At 40.7% G+C, this 17,670-nt stretch overlaps 1 protein-coding gene across 18 annotated transcripts in view; it reads left to right on the top strand.

Annotated features, from left to right (window-relative positions):
* SATB2 (SATB homeobox 2) overlaps window positions 1-17,670 on the top strand; it is a 197,987-nt gene that overhangs the window by 153,887 nt on the left and 26,430 nt on the right. For all 18 annotated transcript variants that reach the window (XM_070242105.1, XM_014732597.3, XM_070242107.1 and 15 more), the window contains one exon: window positions 8,751-8,948. In XM_070242105.1, coding sequence (XP_070098206.1) covers window positions 8,751-8,948 — 198 coding nt within the window. The remainder of the gene's footprint in view (window positions 1-8,750; window positions 8,949-17,670) is intronic.

Genomic DNA, 17,670 nt, shown 5'->3' with positions numbered 1-17,670 from the left:
TGACATGGCACCTTTGGAAACTTGCATGTGACTTGAAAGCATATCCGGTTGACATAGTAAAGCCATCTCTCTGGACTCTCACAGCCCTTTTGTGAAGAGGAGCTTGAGTTAAACCAGGGTTCCTACAGCTGGAGAATGTCGGCGCCTGTGAGTGCTTCCTACCCCTTTGCTATAGAGACTGTTTAGTCATCTTCCTTTCACAGGGCCGCAAGCTAGGTCCTCGGGAGCAAAGTTTGAGGAGGCACACACTTTCAGAGTCACATGTCTTAAATTTTGTGCACTAGTTCTTACTTGCCTCACCCTACTTCCAGCCCTGATATTTCAAAAAAGTCTTCTTTCTGTGTTTTTGCTATATCTGTGTTTTCCTCCTGCACTTGTAAGTTCTTGAGGCAGTTGGCACCGTATACAATTTTGCATCATAGGTATGCTGGAATTTGGGCTTGAAGTCAGAGACTGGAAGTATTTTGGGTGATTTCTGCTTGATATTTTAGCCTAGTATGTTTTGCTGTTAATATCTTTCTAGTATTTAAGTGAAGAAGCAGAAGATTCCAGAGTCCTTCATCTTTTGACAAATAGGAAGTTTTTCCAGGTACATGTTTTCATGTATGTATGTACGTACATATTTATATAAAGTCATCCCAGATCTCCAAACTGTTGGATAGCTATGTGCATCCCATATATCTCTGGTAAAGAGGGCAGCAAGATTTTATGAAATCTCCTCTTGACTTGAGTCCTCTATTACAGAGGTGAAGGAGTTTTTCTGAAATAAAAGTTTCATTACTCACAATTACAGAGTCAATCTTTACGAACACAGCCATATAAATGTGACCAACAAGCCCAGAGACAGCTGAAAATTGGTCCCTGTGAAAATACAGTTTAGAACTTAGTGTACAATTTTGCAAAATAAAAAACAGAAGCAGATCATTTTTACTTACCACATTCAAGGTATAAAATAATTAACCTTGAACTGTAACCAAATGCTCAGCACAAAGCTTTCTTCAGGTTGAGATGACCTCCTTGTCAGGGACTCATTGAAGCCCTTGACAGGTCTCCCTCTCAGCTAGCCTTTTATCCATTTCAGTTTTCTTGATTAGGTTATCTTGAATCATTAGGGGGTTTATTTATTTTAATAGACACTTATTGGATTCATGAAAAGAGAATTCGGTGACTAAGAAACAAGAGCTGAATATTATCTGGCTCATTTCACACTTCAGAAGAGTCTCAACCAGCTGAAAAGAAATCCTTTCACAGTTACAAAAGTTTGTTTGGGGACTTTATGTGCTTCCATTTAGAAAGCGAACTGTCTGTGGTTAATAATATGAATTTTCTTTCGAGACACCCAGAAAACATTTCCTTTTGGTTACATATGCTGACATTTTCTGTATTGAAGATGTGGGTGACTAAATGGCCTTTTACATTTCTGTTGCAAGAAGCCTCGAGTCATTCTCCTGAAGAACTGTTCATTTGCTGACTTATTCATTCATTGGAGTTCCTAGAGGGGCAAAGGGGATGGGGGCTACTTACAATTTGCAGATTGAATTCATTCGTTGGCTGTGTGGTAGGGACATGAGGGGCAACAGTAATGACTGTGACAAGGCCCTGCCTTCCAGGCCAGTACAACCTTACTTAACAGGAACAAAGTTATTTCCTCTCTCTCTCATTGGAAATCAGAGCAGGCTGTGAATTTGTGTTTGTTGCTGAGCAAGTCCTGGTTTGTATTTGTTCTGAAATATTATAAAAACTAGGAAATTTGTCACCAAGATAGAACTTAATTTTTTTTAAAGGAAAAACATGGAGAGTGGGAGAAGCTAGAGTCGTTTACAGTGTCCTGGGGTAGGAAAACAAGTAACTTAGTACACAGCGAGATTTCAGTACCACGGACAGGAACCCCACTCTTTCTATCTGCTTCCCCTCCCCCATCATTTGAACATAAGGTTTGGAGCTAGGATTCAAACCTGTATCCACACTCAGGCACTGGTCTGCATTATTGTTCTGTGAAAGACCTCCCTGGTCATTTGAACGTTCTCAGCCTTTGGTATGTAGTTTGGAGAATATGTCACTGATTTATTGTCTACTTGACATTTTTAAACCTTTAACATTTTTTATAAGTGAAATAGATATTGCTCTTCCTCATTTACTTTTAATCCAGGAGAGCATTAAAAAACTCTCATATAAATAACAACAACAACACACACAGGGAAAATAAAATGGTTAAAATGATGAGGATAAGTTTTTTTTAAATGATTGATATAGTTTGGTGGTTTGGTGCTTATATGTCTTTTTTTTTTTTATAGAACAAAAACTCCTAGAGGATGAAGCTTATGAAGTATGTCCTTTACCACTACCAGGTCATTGTGGGCCCTGATTTTACTATGAAAAAAAGATATCTAGACAGGATAATTGGTGTTCTTGACTTTATCATACTTTTTTCCCTAAGGACTTCTTGTTGGAAGGAAGGAGGGAAGGAAAGAAGGAAGGAAGGTAGGAAGGAGGGAAAAAGAAAAAAAGGAAGAAAAGTTAATTCTTTGTCATCATATTTAAAAGCCTTCCATAACTCCCATGGTCCATAGGATTAAGATGAAATTTCTTTGCACGGTAGTGTTTATAATCTGACCCCCCACCTCCATTTTTAGACTGTGCTTTACCCTCACTTACTTCTGATTCTCCAGATGTGATCATTTTATCAGTCCCTGCATTTACTGATAATGTTATCTCTGCTTGGCATGTGCTTCTAATCACTTCCTCTTCCCACCTGGTGAAATCCATCTTTATCTTTCAGGGTCCACCTTACATGTCAAATTCTCTATGATATTTTTCCTGAGCTTCATAGTTAAAATTGCTCAGTTCCTTGCTGGTGGTCTCAATAACCTTTGAAGTAAAAAGTAATAATGACAATGTAATGTACTAGCACATTGCATGGCACACAGTACATGGGTGCTCAATACAGGATTTTAAACTGAATTAATGTTTTGAGAGACCTCTGTTACTGTTTGCATTTATATAATGGGATAAATTGGATCACAACATTTTCTTTATCATATTCATGCATTAGAGATGGGGGAAAACCTCAGAACATTGACAGGGTTGCTTCTGAGAAATAGTGATCCTCTCCATCTATAACTTTTGAAAGTGAGGCTGTAAACATTCCCCTAGGCTAATTTCTGTGTAGTCTAATAATTTCAGTTTAATGAGCATTTATTGAGCATCTATTATGTGCAGAGAACCACACTCCGCTCTGAAAGGTGCTAAAATGAGTAAGAAACCAACCCTTTCCCTCCACCCCCATCACAAAGCTGGCTGATCTGATGGGGATGTAAACATGCCCATCCACCACAGTAATAATCATCAAATTGTGAAAGAATATAAGCAAAATGCTTCGGGGCCATGCAGGAGTGAGCAACCAATTCTTACAGGGGATCAGTTGAGACCATGTTGGCTGAGCCCTGAAGTACAGTTTCTTATGGGGGACAGAGGGTTTAGTATGAGACATTCCAGCCAAGGGAACAGGAGCAATACTAGCTGTTCCCAAACACTTGTCGTTCCCTTAGCCACAGTTTTACTGTAGTAAAAAAGCTAAGCTGACTATAGAATATTCAGCCAACGTTTGGTTAAAACTTACAACCAGACTAAAAGAAAAATCACAGATAGGTATATACCCCACAGTTCATGTACATTCCCCACGGTTCATGCACAGAAAGGGGAATATACCACAGTTCAGAGCATGGAGGTGGGAATATACCAACCGTACTCGAGGACTATGAGTAATTGACAGTGGCTGGAGCACAAAGTTAATAGGGGAATTGATGGGAGATCAGACCATGAAGGAAAAACAGATGCATATTGTGGTTCTTATTGTTGCCTCTTTTAATGCTTTTTAATTGTGAACTAGAGGTGTCTCATTTAAGTAAATCATTAATAAAACTATCAATTTACTGAAAGATAAACTATGGGGTTATTATTCATCTTCCAAAAAGAAATAATGGCACATTTCTTCAAGTAGTAAGGATTTCTAATACATTTACAACGTGATTTGCTTTGTAAATTTAGAGTGACATGCAACTTTTCAGGAACCCGTGGATTGTAAACAAACTATATCTTGAGTTGTGCGAGTCTCGCCTCACCTGCATAGTTGGAAAGGGTGGTGACAGTTGTTTTTTCTACAGAGGGAAATATATTTGTTTAAGAGGTTGGTGAGATGGCTAAAGTGAGATATTAATAGATATTATTTGCTTATGCACTGAATGCCTGGGAACTCTTTAACCATAGATTGCAAGGATGCAGCCTTTAAATTTATGTTCCTTCTGTGGGTTCAGATTTTGAAGGTAAAGAGTTTTAATCGTAAATTCCTTGGCATCGTTACACTTGGGCTCCATGGATATTTTCCTACATAAGTTCTAGGTATTCTCTGTATTTTTAAAAATTTTTTACTTTGAGCAAATTTTAGACTCACAGAAATGTTGCAAAATAGTACAGTTTCCATATATCCTCCACTTGGCATCCACTAATATTAACGCCTTACATCCCCATAGTGCAACAGTTAAAACCGGGAAATTCACATAGTTTTAACACTATTAACTAAACTAAAAACTATTCTAATTTCAGTAGTTTTTCCACTAATGTCCATTTTCTGTACCAAGATCCCATCCGGGAAACACATTGCGTTTAATTATTATTTCTTCTTAGTTTTCCACAGTCTGTGACCAGTCCTTAGTCTTTCCTTTTTTTTTTTTTTTTTTTAATGACCTTGCCACTTTTGAAGAGTACTGATTTGTTATTTTGTTGAACATCTCTCAATCTGAGTTTGTCATGATTGAGTGGAGGTTATGCTTTTTGGGCAAGACTGCTTCCAGTACTGTGTTGTATCCTTCACAGTGCCTCATATCACAGGGTTCATGGTGTCTATATGTCGTCACTGGTGATGTTGACCTTGATCACTTGGCCAAGGTGGTTTCTTCTTTCTACTTTAACCCTTATGGCTAATCATTGTCTGCTATTTCTGACAAATAACAAGGTGTAACAGATCATGGAATATGGAGCTAAAAGAGAACTTAGAGACCATGTTTTGTAAACTCTTCCTTTTACAGCTAAGTTCCCAGAAGCTCCAAGAGGGTAACCACATGCCCAAAGGTCACCCAATTATTTACCGTCAGAGCAGGAACTTAGCAGTTAGGTCTCAGAGCTCCAAGGTGAATACCCCCTGTGCTTCCCAACTGTGCTCCAACACTTGTAGTTCACTTACCTTCAGTTTTACCATGCCAAAAAAGCTAAACTGACTATGTGAATATTCAGCCAATATTTGGTCAAAACTTCCAATCAGACTAAAAGAGAAATCACGGGTAGCTGTATACCCTACAGTTGATGATGCCACGCACAGAGCTGGCCAAGGTTGGAAATCAGATGAACTTCTGCATCAGCATTTCTGAAATGAAAGTAATTCTCCTGGAATGCTCCACATAACACATAGGGAACAACAACAAAAAACCTACTTGAGATTTTTAACAGAAAAAGGAGATTTGTTTATTAATAATTCATGAGTTCCCAGTGAACATGCACGACAGAAACAGTGCTATTCAATAGAGAATACTGTCATCTGTCACTGTTTTATTTGACATTTACACTTTTTTTTTTGCCTGATACTGCAAAACTTTCTTGGATGGCATGCAAAAATTATATAAATGAAAAAAATCCCAATGTGAGGACTCTTTATCTCTTCTGCGATGGGTTCACTCACAGTTCCATGCATGTGTGTTCATGCAACAGCATAGTACTTTCTTGCACATTCGTTAGTCACCAAACAAGCTACTAAGGGACCCTATTGAGAAAACAGAGATAAGTATCCCAAATGGGCTGGTGGAAGGATCATGTGAATGAAAAGATGGAGGGTGAGATGGGAGGTAAGGTGGAAGAATAGATCTCCGGAAGGTAAGCATACAAAGACATGGAGTGATCAGTGAGTCAGAGTGAGGGGAAAGCCAATCACGGCTGCCATGAAGAAAACTGACAAAAATACAGTGCCATTTCAAATGCAAGGTAAATGTTTATAAATGGTATCCCAGGAGCTCCACTAGTAGGGAATATCGGCATTTAGTAGAAGAGGCAGTCAGAGTTAGGAGCACCTTGCAATTTTGTGCTACTGTAAGGCTCTTGACAATATTTCTGCTCTGTAGGTTAGTTATTATTTATAAAAATCACAGAACCAGCTGATACATTCATAAGCTAATTATTGAAGCAGCTGGGTACACATGGTGCAATATGTCCAAGGCTGTGAAGTATCACAGATTTCTTGGGGCCTGCTGTGGTGGGGGTGCGCTGTTGAAGGCTCCATCCCTTAATCTGATCAGCCAAGCAAACACTTTGTGGGGAAACTAGATTAATAACCCTCTAAATACCATGAATGTGCTTTCTCTTCAAAACCGGGTTCCCTTAAACATGCTATTAGCTCAGCTCCATCAGGGATTTGAGGAAGTTCTCTGGTGCCCGAAGAACACAGTCTTGTTGGCTACCTCCCTGTGCCAGAAATTAATTTGGTTTGCTTATGTCTGCACACATGACCACACTTGTGTCTAATCCGCTCCCTAATAGCTTCAAGGTCAGGACCTTGCATGTCAGTGGGCAAATTGAGCACTACACTTCTTAAAGACTGATGGCAGACAGTACACAGTCCTTAACGAGGCCTGTAGTTTGTTCTAAGTGATTGTAATGAGTGCAGATTATAACAGCGCATATAAATCAAACGCGGCAATGACTGTTGTGCGAGACATTCCAAGTATCATAAGTGGAGATACCACTCAGCTGTCACCTGTCTCCTTTCAAGCTGCGGCTTCCCACAATGCAGTTCACTCCTCAAGCAGAACAGCAGGTGCTGTCCTCCTTAAGGTCTTGGTATCTCAGAGCGTCATCTTTTAACAGATGTAGGTTTTTGTTTTTATTTTCTGTTAAGTGATTGGTCGCCATGCTATAGCCTCCCCTGGGAGATGTTAAACATACCTGTTTGAAACATTTGAAAGAGTTCAGTTGGAGACTTATTCAGATCTGTGAAAAGACAGAGACATAGGAGCTTATTTTTTCCAAAGATGGTTTATTTTCTGTTTCAAGAATTCTTTCCTTTGTACACAAAAAAGCCCTTGAGGAAACACTTTGGGAGGAAGAAATATTTAAAAATATAATTTATTTTCTCATAGGGATAAAAAATTTAATTGCCTTCAATTTTCATATATGTTGCACCTTGAAAATCAACCATTACCTATCTCTCAATTGAGCTGAAAAAAAAAATCTGTGAAAATACTTGGAAAAACATTTCCAAGCAAATGATTAGATATCTTGTTTTCATTCTTCCTAACCCTCTAACTCTCCCCAGCTCCCAGTTTATTGCAAGAAAAGATCAGGTCTGCGCAAATGTGGCCTCTCACTTGTAAAAACAAGGCAGTGTTGTGTTACAGATTAGTTTATAAATCCCTAGTGGCTTCACAGTTCAGTGCCTACAGCTGCTGCAGATGGGCCTGGGTTTTTGTCTCTTCGCGGTGCTGCAGCCGGCAGTTGAAGGAGAAAATGGAATGATCAGGTTATTAACATGGAGGCCGCGAGGAAGAGGCTGCACAATGAGAACAGCTGGTGTTGCTGTCTTGGCTGATGCAGCGGAGATAATCAAATCTTGCCTTTTTTTGGGTAAAGGCAGAAGACACAGTGGAGAGTTAGACAAACAACGGCTTATGATATTATATGGGGTTTTTATAATGCGTGTCAGGAACGCTCATTGGCTTACAAGTTATAATATAGAATTTGTTGAGGTTTGAGATTTATTTTTTTACGAAGTCATTTGTGTTTACTTCTGCACTTTTTTAGGAAAATTCTTAACTCTTTCGCAAGAGGCGTGATGTGGGACAGTTCTTGTTTTTAAAATTAGCGATGTAGCTTGAAAATGATGGCTTAGAAAGCTACTGGGTAAAATATTTTGACATGAGTCAGTGAGCGATGTTGACAGCATCCTCTGTATTATTTTCATATAATCCATCATTATTTGCATTACATTTTCTTTCTTGTGCAGTTTCGAGTGAGAGAACATCCGGATGCCAGAATTGGGAGGCAGACATTTGCAGGTGTGACCCGACCAACTGCCTACCTTCCTGCAGGTGTGGCTGTGGCGGGAAGGTGATGGTTAGGAGGGCCTGGAGCCCAGGGCGTTCAGAGATGCAGCAAATATACAGTTTGTTTTCATTCTAGCCAAGGTGGTTGTGTCTATTTTGTGGAGTTATTAAGAGTTGTAAGACTGTTTCCTCTCTAGAGAATTCAGTGTTGTTTACACTTAGACATTTTTTCTTCTTTAGAATTTGCCGTCTTGTAATACATACTTGTTCATCTTCACTCCTTTCTTAGAATGGAATACTATCTGATTGGGTAATTTAAAAAAATTGTAGCTGACCAACGTGAATTACTTTTTGCTGAGAATCAGATAACCGTAATCTTGCTTGAGTATCTTTTACAAAGGAACTGTAAATTAATTGAGAATATATTCTATATGAAGGTGATAAGATTAACAGGAGTGAAGATTCTCGGGCATTGGTGTCACCACCGACGTGGTCGGTTGGGTTGGTTGGGTTTCAGAGTTGTCAGGCTGTTTCAGTCTCACCCCACGTGGTGGGAAAAATTTTGATGGAAAAATATGATAAACAGGGATGGGCACCTGACTGTAGTCTGGCTGTCCTCTACGCTCTGCACTCTGCAGGTTAACTCAAGTGACCTTCTTTCTCCAGGGCTGGCTGTGTGAACTGCTCCGCTGGAAGGAGAACCCTAGCCCAGAAAACCGCACCCTCTGGGAGAACCTCTGTACCATCCGTCGCTTCCTGAACCTTCCCCAGCACGAGAGGGATGTGATCTATGAGGAGGAGTCGAGGCATCACCACAGCGAACGCATGCAGCACGTGGTCCAGCTTCCCCCTGAGCCAGTACAGGTCAGCGCCCCCTCCCCCAACCTGAGCTGGGCTGTCGGTGACAGGCAGGCAACTGTCGAGGGTCACAGAAGCATGCCACACCAACCTCCCATCTCATGCCATGTCCCTAAGGACAGAGGACCCCGTTCTCACAGTGGGCACAGCATGTGTGTGTGTGTGTGCCCACGCGTGCATGTGCTCACACAGACAAAATGACTAAGAAGTCAACTCCAAAGGCAGCTGCTTTCCTTGTGGGATTGTGAAGCCGGCACGCTAGTGGGGAATGAAATCTCTCAGTCACAGAACGTAGTTCATACTTTCCATCAGTTCATTTTCTAAAGAAAAAATTCTGAAGTAGCCAATGAATTGATCCAAAATTCCTCAAGGAATATTTGATTAGGCTGAGAAAAGAAATATCCACATGAGCTAGAGAATGCCATTGAACTCAACTGAACCCTTGAGAGAAATTGTGATAGGTTCTTAGAATTTTAAGATGTGTTTTTGCTGTCTTTGGTTTCCTCTTTTAGAAATCTACCTTCATTTGGGTTGCGTGTTTTGTTTGCTTAGTTTTTACTCTCATTGAGAGAAATATTCCTTTCTGAAAGTAATTGAGTTTAACTACTGATTCTTGCTATAGTCTAAAATCAATCACTTTTAGGAAGAAATATTAACTAGGTTAGTATTCCAAGGTCAGACACCTTAGAGTGTTGCCCACAAATTGTTTTGGTGGGTTAGGAGATTTATCCTTCTGTCCAATGCCACCAATCTCAAGTGCCACCAAAGAGGATCCTTCAGGGCCTCTTTCTGAATCTCCTTTTGTGTAGCGAGGACAGTTGAGGCAGAAGTGCATGTATTAGTGCATCTGTGTGAAGAATGGAAAAGAAGGTGAGGAGAATGAAGATAAGGTGGGCCACAGTTTCTTGATCAAGATATAGGAGAGGTGGTGAAGGATGTGGTGAAATGCTCTACCCTAGGTTTCCCTGTCTCCTTTCCCCTCCTTCCACCCTCACATGCCTGGAGGAGAAGCCAGAAGTCAACAGGTCCATTACATGACTTTTCATCCAAATATTGACATTGCAGTCAATGCTTTCATGCTGTCATTGGTCAGTTTCCAAAGTCACAGAGTAAATTGCCCAGATGATTAGACTCATGAATTTGTAGAACTAGAACCACCTAAAGGCAGTCTCTTATAATACCGACAGTGAACTCAGAATGGGTGGGTGGTGAGGGTACACCCTAATAAATGGCGGAGCCCACTCTCCTGGCTCTGGACACCAGTCCAGAGCAACTTGTTCCCTGAAGGTGAGCCCCAGGGCTTACCCTTCAGGCCCACCCTCCCTCTTCCCTCTCCTGCCCTGTCCTGCTGGAGCCTGATCCAAACACCAGGGCACCTCCCTATAGAGAATTAGACCAACATGTTGAGTCACACAGAGCAGTGGTTTTCAGATTTGAGATTTAGTAGAAATTAAAATTAAAGGAGCCCAATATAGGTTCACCAGCCTGTTATTTTGGAAAATAAATTTATTTGAAAAATTCAACTGAAGCTCCCATTTATTATCCATATCATTTCGTAAAATAAAATACTCTTTAATATCAAACAAATTAATGAAAAGGATAGCCTCAGACAAAAGATCTGACAAACTGTATAAACTTAGTCATCTGAAAAACTCACCATCACCCTTGTTTTTCTCATTTTGATGTGAACGGATCAAAACTTCTGTGTTGAACCAACACAGGGCCAAGGACCAGCTCCAGAAACCGCTGACTTTGTGTGGACTTTTTATTCAGGGTCCATCTTAGTTCAATCCAGGCAAAGCAGAAATAGAACAGGAATGAATACCTGATTTATTCTAGACATTAATGGCATCCCATTTTTATAGGATGATGACAAAGTTGGAAATTTAGAGTTTGCAATAAAAATGCTAAAACTTATTCTCCATTGTAGTTAAGGCTCTCCCTTCATTTGGACAATGGCCCTATGCATCCCCTGTCTCCCTTCTTCATCTAGAAATCCTCATCTCTATGAGTCCCCTGTATTTATCGACGCTGAAAGGATATTCAGCATAATATTTTGTCTTTTTAACTGACCTGTTTGAGTAAAATAAATCTGAGAAGTAGACAGCCAATTGATTTAAGAGTTTTATTATCTTTTATGTTAGTATGTCAAAACTAGAGTGTGCAAACAATATTTAATGGCTGAGGAAGAGTCAGTCTGTAATTTTCCCTTTCAGTTTTAAACACTTTGTAGCTATTAACATTAACTTCTGATATACCTAAAAGAATTCACTTATTTTCTAAAAGGTTATTTCTATCACTCAGATCTTAGTTAAAGAGTTTACAAAATAAGGTAGTTTTCTCTGTGTTGACTTTGCCTTAGCCATTGACCTTGATCCCATAACTACTGTGAAATTCTTCAATACATTCCTTTTTTTGGTCATTGTGTCTGTCTCTCAGCAACACTGCTTTGAATGCTACATTTACGTTTGTCAGCAAAATACAAATCCTTGGATTAATTATTTATTACAGTCGTGATATGAAAGATGAAGAAAATAACTGCAACCAGCTGGCAGAACTCATGAGACTGGAGGATACAGCTGGTACAGCCTCTGTGACTTGGGAAAGACTGTTCAAAAAGATCCCAAACTACTAAAAAATATCTGTAATTGTCCAAAAGTTAAGCCACTGGATTCAGGGTTGGGATTCACTGTGCCCTTATGTCAACTAAAATTTTAGGGAGATATAATTGCTTACGTGTTTTAGAGATTTTAAAATTTATATGTAGGGTAATATTAGTTTGGTGATGTTAGATTTTGTCTAACTAGGCAGAAAGTGTGCCATTATTAAATTGTTAGGTACAGGTGAGATCGGTGATTATCAAGAGCTACTTTACACACAGTATATTAAAATGCACGCAGAAGTCGCCCCACTTATGGTTATGGAAGGGTGCCACTTAAATTTCTGGAAGTAGTCAGGGTACATTATTCCCCGATTTTTCTTAAATGGTAAAAATATGAAGCAGTGATCTTTGTGCATAATTACCCACCAGATTAGTCTGTTGGACTAGGACCCCGGATGTACTGGATAAAAGAAGGAGCTTCGCATCTCCCTGGCCATTCAGGGCCTTCTGTGGAGTCAGAGCCTCTCTCTCTGCCTGGAAGAGAGGAAATGTTTCTTGCCATTTGTTTGCAAATAGTTTACAAATTGACAGTCTTATATTGCTTGCAGTTGTGTTTCTTTTTTTAAGCCCACAAAGGGTTTTAAAAATTTAAGCCCACATTTAAAAATCAGATTTCACATAAAATCTGCATTTCACATAACAATGCAGAAAATCAGATGTGACCCACTGGACCACATGGCTGGAGCTGATGCCGTCTACGTAGGGCACACGCTCACCATTCTGCTGCAAGATCCCCATCACCACACCCTGCACATGCGCACGCGTCTCCTCCACTTGTTCGTTTAGGCCTTGCTCCCGTCACGTCACTCTGCCCTTGTGAGGACACCTTGCCTTGTGACTCCAACTCTATATCTGAATCTGCCAAACCAAAGCCACACATGCCTTTGCCCTGTGGTTCTGATTTCTTCCATGGCAGCCATTATGTGCCATTTATTTTTATAATTCTAATACCTAACAGAATCCTTTTCACGCTTACCAAGCAAGGCGTGTCTGGTGGAATTTCCTTCAGAGATGAAGCTAGGTTATAGTTGAGACCAAGTGGGGCTTGGGGCCCCTCAGGGGTATTTTCAGCCTGAGATAACTTGGGGGTCCTGGAAGAGTGAGATGCTTTCCCTTAAGAATTCAGATCTCTCCAGGTAATGTACAGCTTTGATGTCATGTTGATTTATCTGGGTTCTCCAGTTTTCTTTTCTGTACTATATGTCTCTTCACAAACCCCCATTGAAATCTCTGCTGTGTAGAAGGTGACTTTCCAGGCTCTGAACACGCTTTGTAAACTAGATCCATCTATACTGTGGATCCTCAGTGGGGACACTATTGCCCCAGGGGCTGAAAACTGATCATTGGGGAATATAAAAATCTTCAATTTTTATATGGTGTCAATGGTTTGTGGCCCTCCAAAGGGACATAGTACATAAAGAAATAGTATATCTCTGGTATTAAAATTTCATGAAGTGGGGGAGATGATTAGGAAAAAATGCCTAAAAAGGCTCCTTCAGAGGGTAGTAATTAAAAAAAATGGGGGTTGTAAAATACTAATATGCATGATGTTTCTAGTCCATGTATAGATAGCACAGAGAAGACCAACAGAGGTGAGATGACAAGATAAGGCATACTAGAACATTCCATGAAAAAGATGAAATAAATTCCATTTTTCATGCCAAAAGGCTGGAGACAAAATTATTTCTTGTGGTTGTAGTGCTTTTCCCCCTCGTGGTTATTATGACCTGAGGCCCTATAGTGAAAGGATACCCTCAGCTTGGAATCAAAACCTAGTTAGGTCGGGGTATTCATTGTTACCAGCTCCACTTTGTAATTGGAAAAGCTGGAGCAGAGATGTTAAGCCTTGCCTGGAGCCAGAATCGCCAGCTGAATGAAAACGCAGGCGTTTTTGGCATCCGGTCTTCCCTCTGACCACACTTCTCTCCAGTGCAGTGGAGAAGAAAGGACGTTGCTCATGCTATGACTGGGTCACCGAGTGGGGCTGATTGGGGAGCATTTGCCAAACTGTTCATGTCTGTGTACTTTGTGCTTTATTGCTTTATTATATTTCCACCACAGTGTTTCCATGGGCTGTTTTGTAGGTTCAGGAATTCTGAGCTTGCTGCTATGTGGTTTCCTCACAAGTACTTGTTTTAAAATTCCATGCCGTATGCCGAGTAAGAATGCGAGACCTGGGGGGCGACAGCCGACACTGGCCTTGCCCCCTGCTCGTCTGGACTGCTGCCCACTCGGGATTCTCAGCATTTTCTGAGCCACTGATTCCTTGTCATTGGTGTCAGCCAGTGGTTCTCAACCAGGGGTGACTTTGTCCCCACGGGATATTTGGCAGTGTCTGGAGACACTTTTGGTTCTTTAACTTCGGGATGCTACGGGTATCTACTGGGTGCAGGCCAGGAATGCTGCTAAATATCCTGCAATGCACAGGACAGCCCCCCAAACAAAGACTTATCTGTCCTACAATGTACCTGGGCTGAGACTGTCTGGTGATAGACATCCTTCCTCCCCTTCCCCCTCCTTCTCTTGCCCCTCCACCTCCTCTTCCTCCTCCTCCTCTCTCTCCTGCTCCCTCCTCCCTCTCCTGCCTCCTCCTCCTCCTCCTTTCCCTTTTCCTCTTCCCCTCCCCCTCCTTCTCCTTCTCCTCCTCTTTCTCTTCCTCCTCCTCCTTCTCTTCCTCCCCCTCGTTCTCTTCCTCCTCCTGCCCCTCCTTCTCTTCCTCCTCCCCCTCCTTCTCTTCTACCTCCTCTTCCTCCTCCCCCTCCCACCCCCTCCTCCTCCTCTCCTTCTTCCTCCTCCTCCTTGCCAGCAGTTAGCCTTTTGAGGAGGCAGGCTCTCAAAATGTGAGATTTTTCTGTGTCTTCTCTTCTTTAAACCTTGTGAAAAACCAAGGAGGAGGGTGGTTTTTATCTACTTTCATGTGTGGGAAACTGAATCTTAGAGAAGTAACCTGCTCAAAGCGCGACCTTAAATCCACATTTGTCGCCTTCCCTGTCTGACTTTCCTCTGTGTGCAGCAAAGACCTGCCAGCGCGCAGCAGCTAGCATTCCCTGAACGCTCGCTGTTAGCTGCCGAGGACTGTGCAAAGTGTTGATGTACATCATTTAAGTTTTAATCATCCTACTGAGTAGACCTAGTTTTGTGAGCTTTCTTTTTTACAGAATGCTGAATGCAGTGAAACCCTTAACTCACTGGTGTGATGTCAAAGAACTGATGTCACTGAAATTTTCACTTTTCTTCACGCTTTTTTGAGATAGCTTTAGATTGTGACTCTCATTGCTAATGTTTAAGGGTACTTGAAGTGTACCTTTAAGCTCTAAAAATTCCATCATGCCTTTCTACTCAAGCTGCATGAGCTATGTCTTGATTGCTGAATTTGCTTCTAAGAGGACAACTTCTAAGCAAACAAATAAATAAGCTAATTAATTAATCCATTATGGATATTTGCAATTCTCTAACCAGGTTATGAGAATTTCTCCCACCTTTGATTCATTGCAAGCTCCTATTTGAAGCCTGCTGTCTGCATGCAGCTCCAGAGTTTGAAACCCTCCCCTCGTCCTGAGAAGAGAAGTAAATGAACACTGGCCATGTTTTAATGAAACGTTGCCCCAGTTGGGTATAGTAAGTCTTCACCTGGGCAAACTTCGGGAGTACCTGACCATAATGAAGAGCCACACTGGCTTTCTTCATATTAACATTACATTGTCCTGCATGTGTTCATTCGACTTGAAGAGCATTCTTCATTTCTGTGTTACCAGTTAGCTCTTCACCAGTCCAAACTTTTTAATTTGTCATTTAGGAGTAGAGAGAGATTTGGAGGTCATTTGCAACCAGTTTTTTATTCTAGGACAAGAACATTTCCATCTCGGGTTCACCTTCTTTCAAAGAGTAGTGAGCAGGTTTCTTTCAGTGATGACGTCAGACAGTTGAAGAAGCTCATTAGAGTCAGTAGCTAGTAGATTAGACATTAGCTATGGCTTCATTTTTTTCTGGAGATTTAGGCAAATTGCTTGCTTATTTTTAAATTTAAAGTAGCTTAAAGGTTTTTTTTCTTTTAGGAATTCCAGGTTAATTATTGGAGATAATAAAAGAAATTGAGGGTGATAGAGCTTAATGAAAATCCAGGTGTAGGCCTGTGAATACGGTTAGGTTTCTCTAAACTTGGAACTGAGAATTCAGCAGCTGCATCATGGGTTTGCTCTCTCCTTTGCTATCCTTCATGTAGCATACCTCTTGTCCATGTCTCCTTTCTACTATCAAGCTTTTCTTCCCACCATCACCTGATTTATCATTTACTCTATATCTTTGTCTACCCTATAACTTCTGCTTACTACTCATAGTCTCTCTGAATTATAATTCTGCCTCCTCAAAACCTTAGCCTGCCCATGGCCTCTGCTCTACCTTGTGACTGTTCTGTACATTTATCAAATCCAGCTTCTGTTGCCCACTCCATGTTTACTGCTTTAAATTCTTAGAACAGGGAAATTGACTAGTCCACCTCATCCCCAAGAAGGCAAACTTTCTTGACGTTTAATTTCCACCCAGTAATGTGAATGCTTAATTTGGCAGACATTACATTTTAAAGGAAGAGCTCTGTTGGGCAAATTGTTAGATAGTCTCAAGATGAATGGGAGCAGAAAGCTAACTGGCTGTGGACCACCTGTAGGTAAGCTGTGAATGGGCTGCCCTTGGGTGGGAAAGTTGGGGCTGTCTAGTAGAACATGGCTCTTAGGACTCTGCATTTAGCTCTGTAGACAGTTGCAGGTATGATTAACAAGTCTAATATAAAATTCTCATATCAAGGGAGATTTATATGACTTTTTAAATGTAAAGTGCAGTGGACATGTAAGCAGTAGGAAACCAATACCTGAGTGATTTTATATTCAAAGTATTATGCCTTTTTGTTTCATTGGAATTTTTCTAATGTTTATAATCTATATTTGTGTGTTCAGGCACTGTGCTATGGATACTGATAGAATTAAACTTAAAATTGTATAGTAATCTGTTCTGGGTCTGCCTATTGATTTCTTTAAAGTGGGTTCAACATTTTACTAGGCTTATCATTTTAATAATTGGATTTAGCTTTCTGCTTCTCATTCTTCTTGGGCTGCTATAGTGTTTTTGCCAAAAAGAGTGCCCCCTATGAGTGACAACCCTCACAACACACTGCCTTCCAAATTAAATATCCAGGATTAGCTATTGGTTGGAAGTGAAATGTCAAACAGCTGGGTTTCGCTTCTTCAGGCTTCTCCTGCCCTGTGGCAACACAGAGACCTTGGTTTCTTGAGTAGCTTGTTCTTCAATGATTGCTATGTTTCTTCAAAAATAGTCTAATTTTGCTATTTTGAATTTTGGAGAGGCAGCACAATCTCTTCAGCTCACACTGTGGGTTACTGATGGACTCCTTGTTAGATCCTACAACTGAATGGAAGGCGCTTTGCCTAATGCCGCTGTGTAGGGAAAGGGAAGAACGGGGATTAGCTGTGTCATAACGGCGGTGCAAATTCTGTGCGCTACTACAGGTCTCTGCACTGCCCGGGCACAGAAACCACGAAAATCACTACTGTTAATTACCTTTCCTTATGTCTATTTTTAAAAGTTTTGGGACAACAGAGTATTCCTTATACACGGTCTCATATTCTTTTCCTCCTGGTGACATTAAATGAAACGAGGTATAATAAAAAACCTTTAGCACCATGGCCTTTTCTTTATATTCTCATAGGAAAATAAGACTAAACATAATACTTTTGAATATGAAGCTTAGCTGTGTTTTTAAAAAACTATTGCTATGGAATTTTTTAGGGGATGTTCTTGCTATTGGTCTATTGGCCAACTCAGCATGGCTATTTTCTCCCTCCGTCCCTCTTGCCTGCCTGCCTTCCTTCCTGCCTTCCTTTCTGTTTAATAATCTGAAACACTCTTTTTTTGTTGTTTTTTAAAGCTGAACGAGCAGAGGCCAATGGTTAATAAATTTTGTGGAGGGGCAAACTGATTAAATATGAGCAATGTGGAGCAAATTGAGAGAGAGACAAAAAGAGAGAGTGAGATCATGCATTAGAATGCGTCTTC

This window comes from Equus caballus, chromosome 18, assembly GCF_041296265.1.
Source record: "Equus caballus isolate H_3958 breed thoroughbred chromosome 18, TB-T2T, whole genome shotgun sequence".
NCBI classification, from domain to species: Eukaryota; Metazoa; Chordata; class Mammalia; order Perissodactyla; family Equidae; genus Equus; species Equus caballus.
This window is presented reverse-complemented; position numbering and strand designations above follow the sequence as displayed.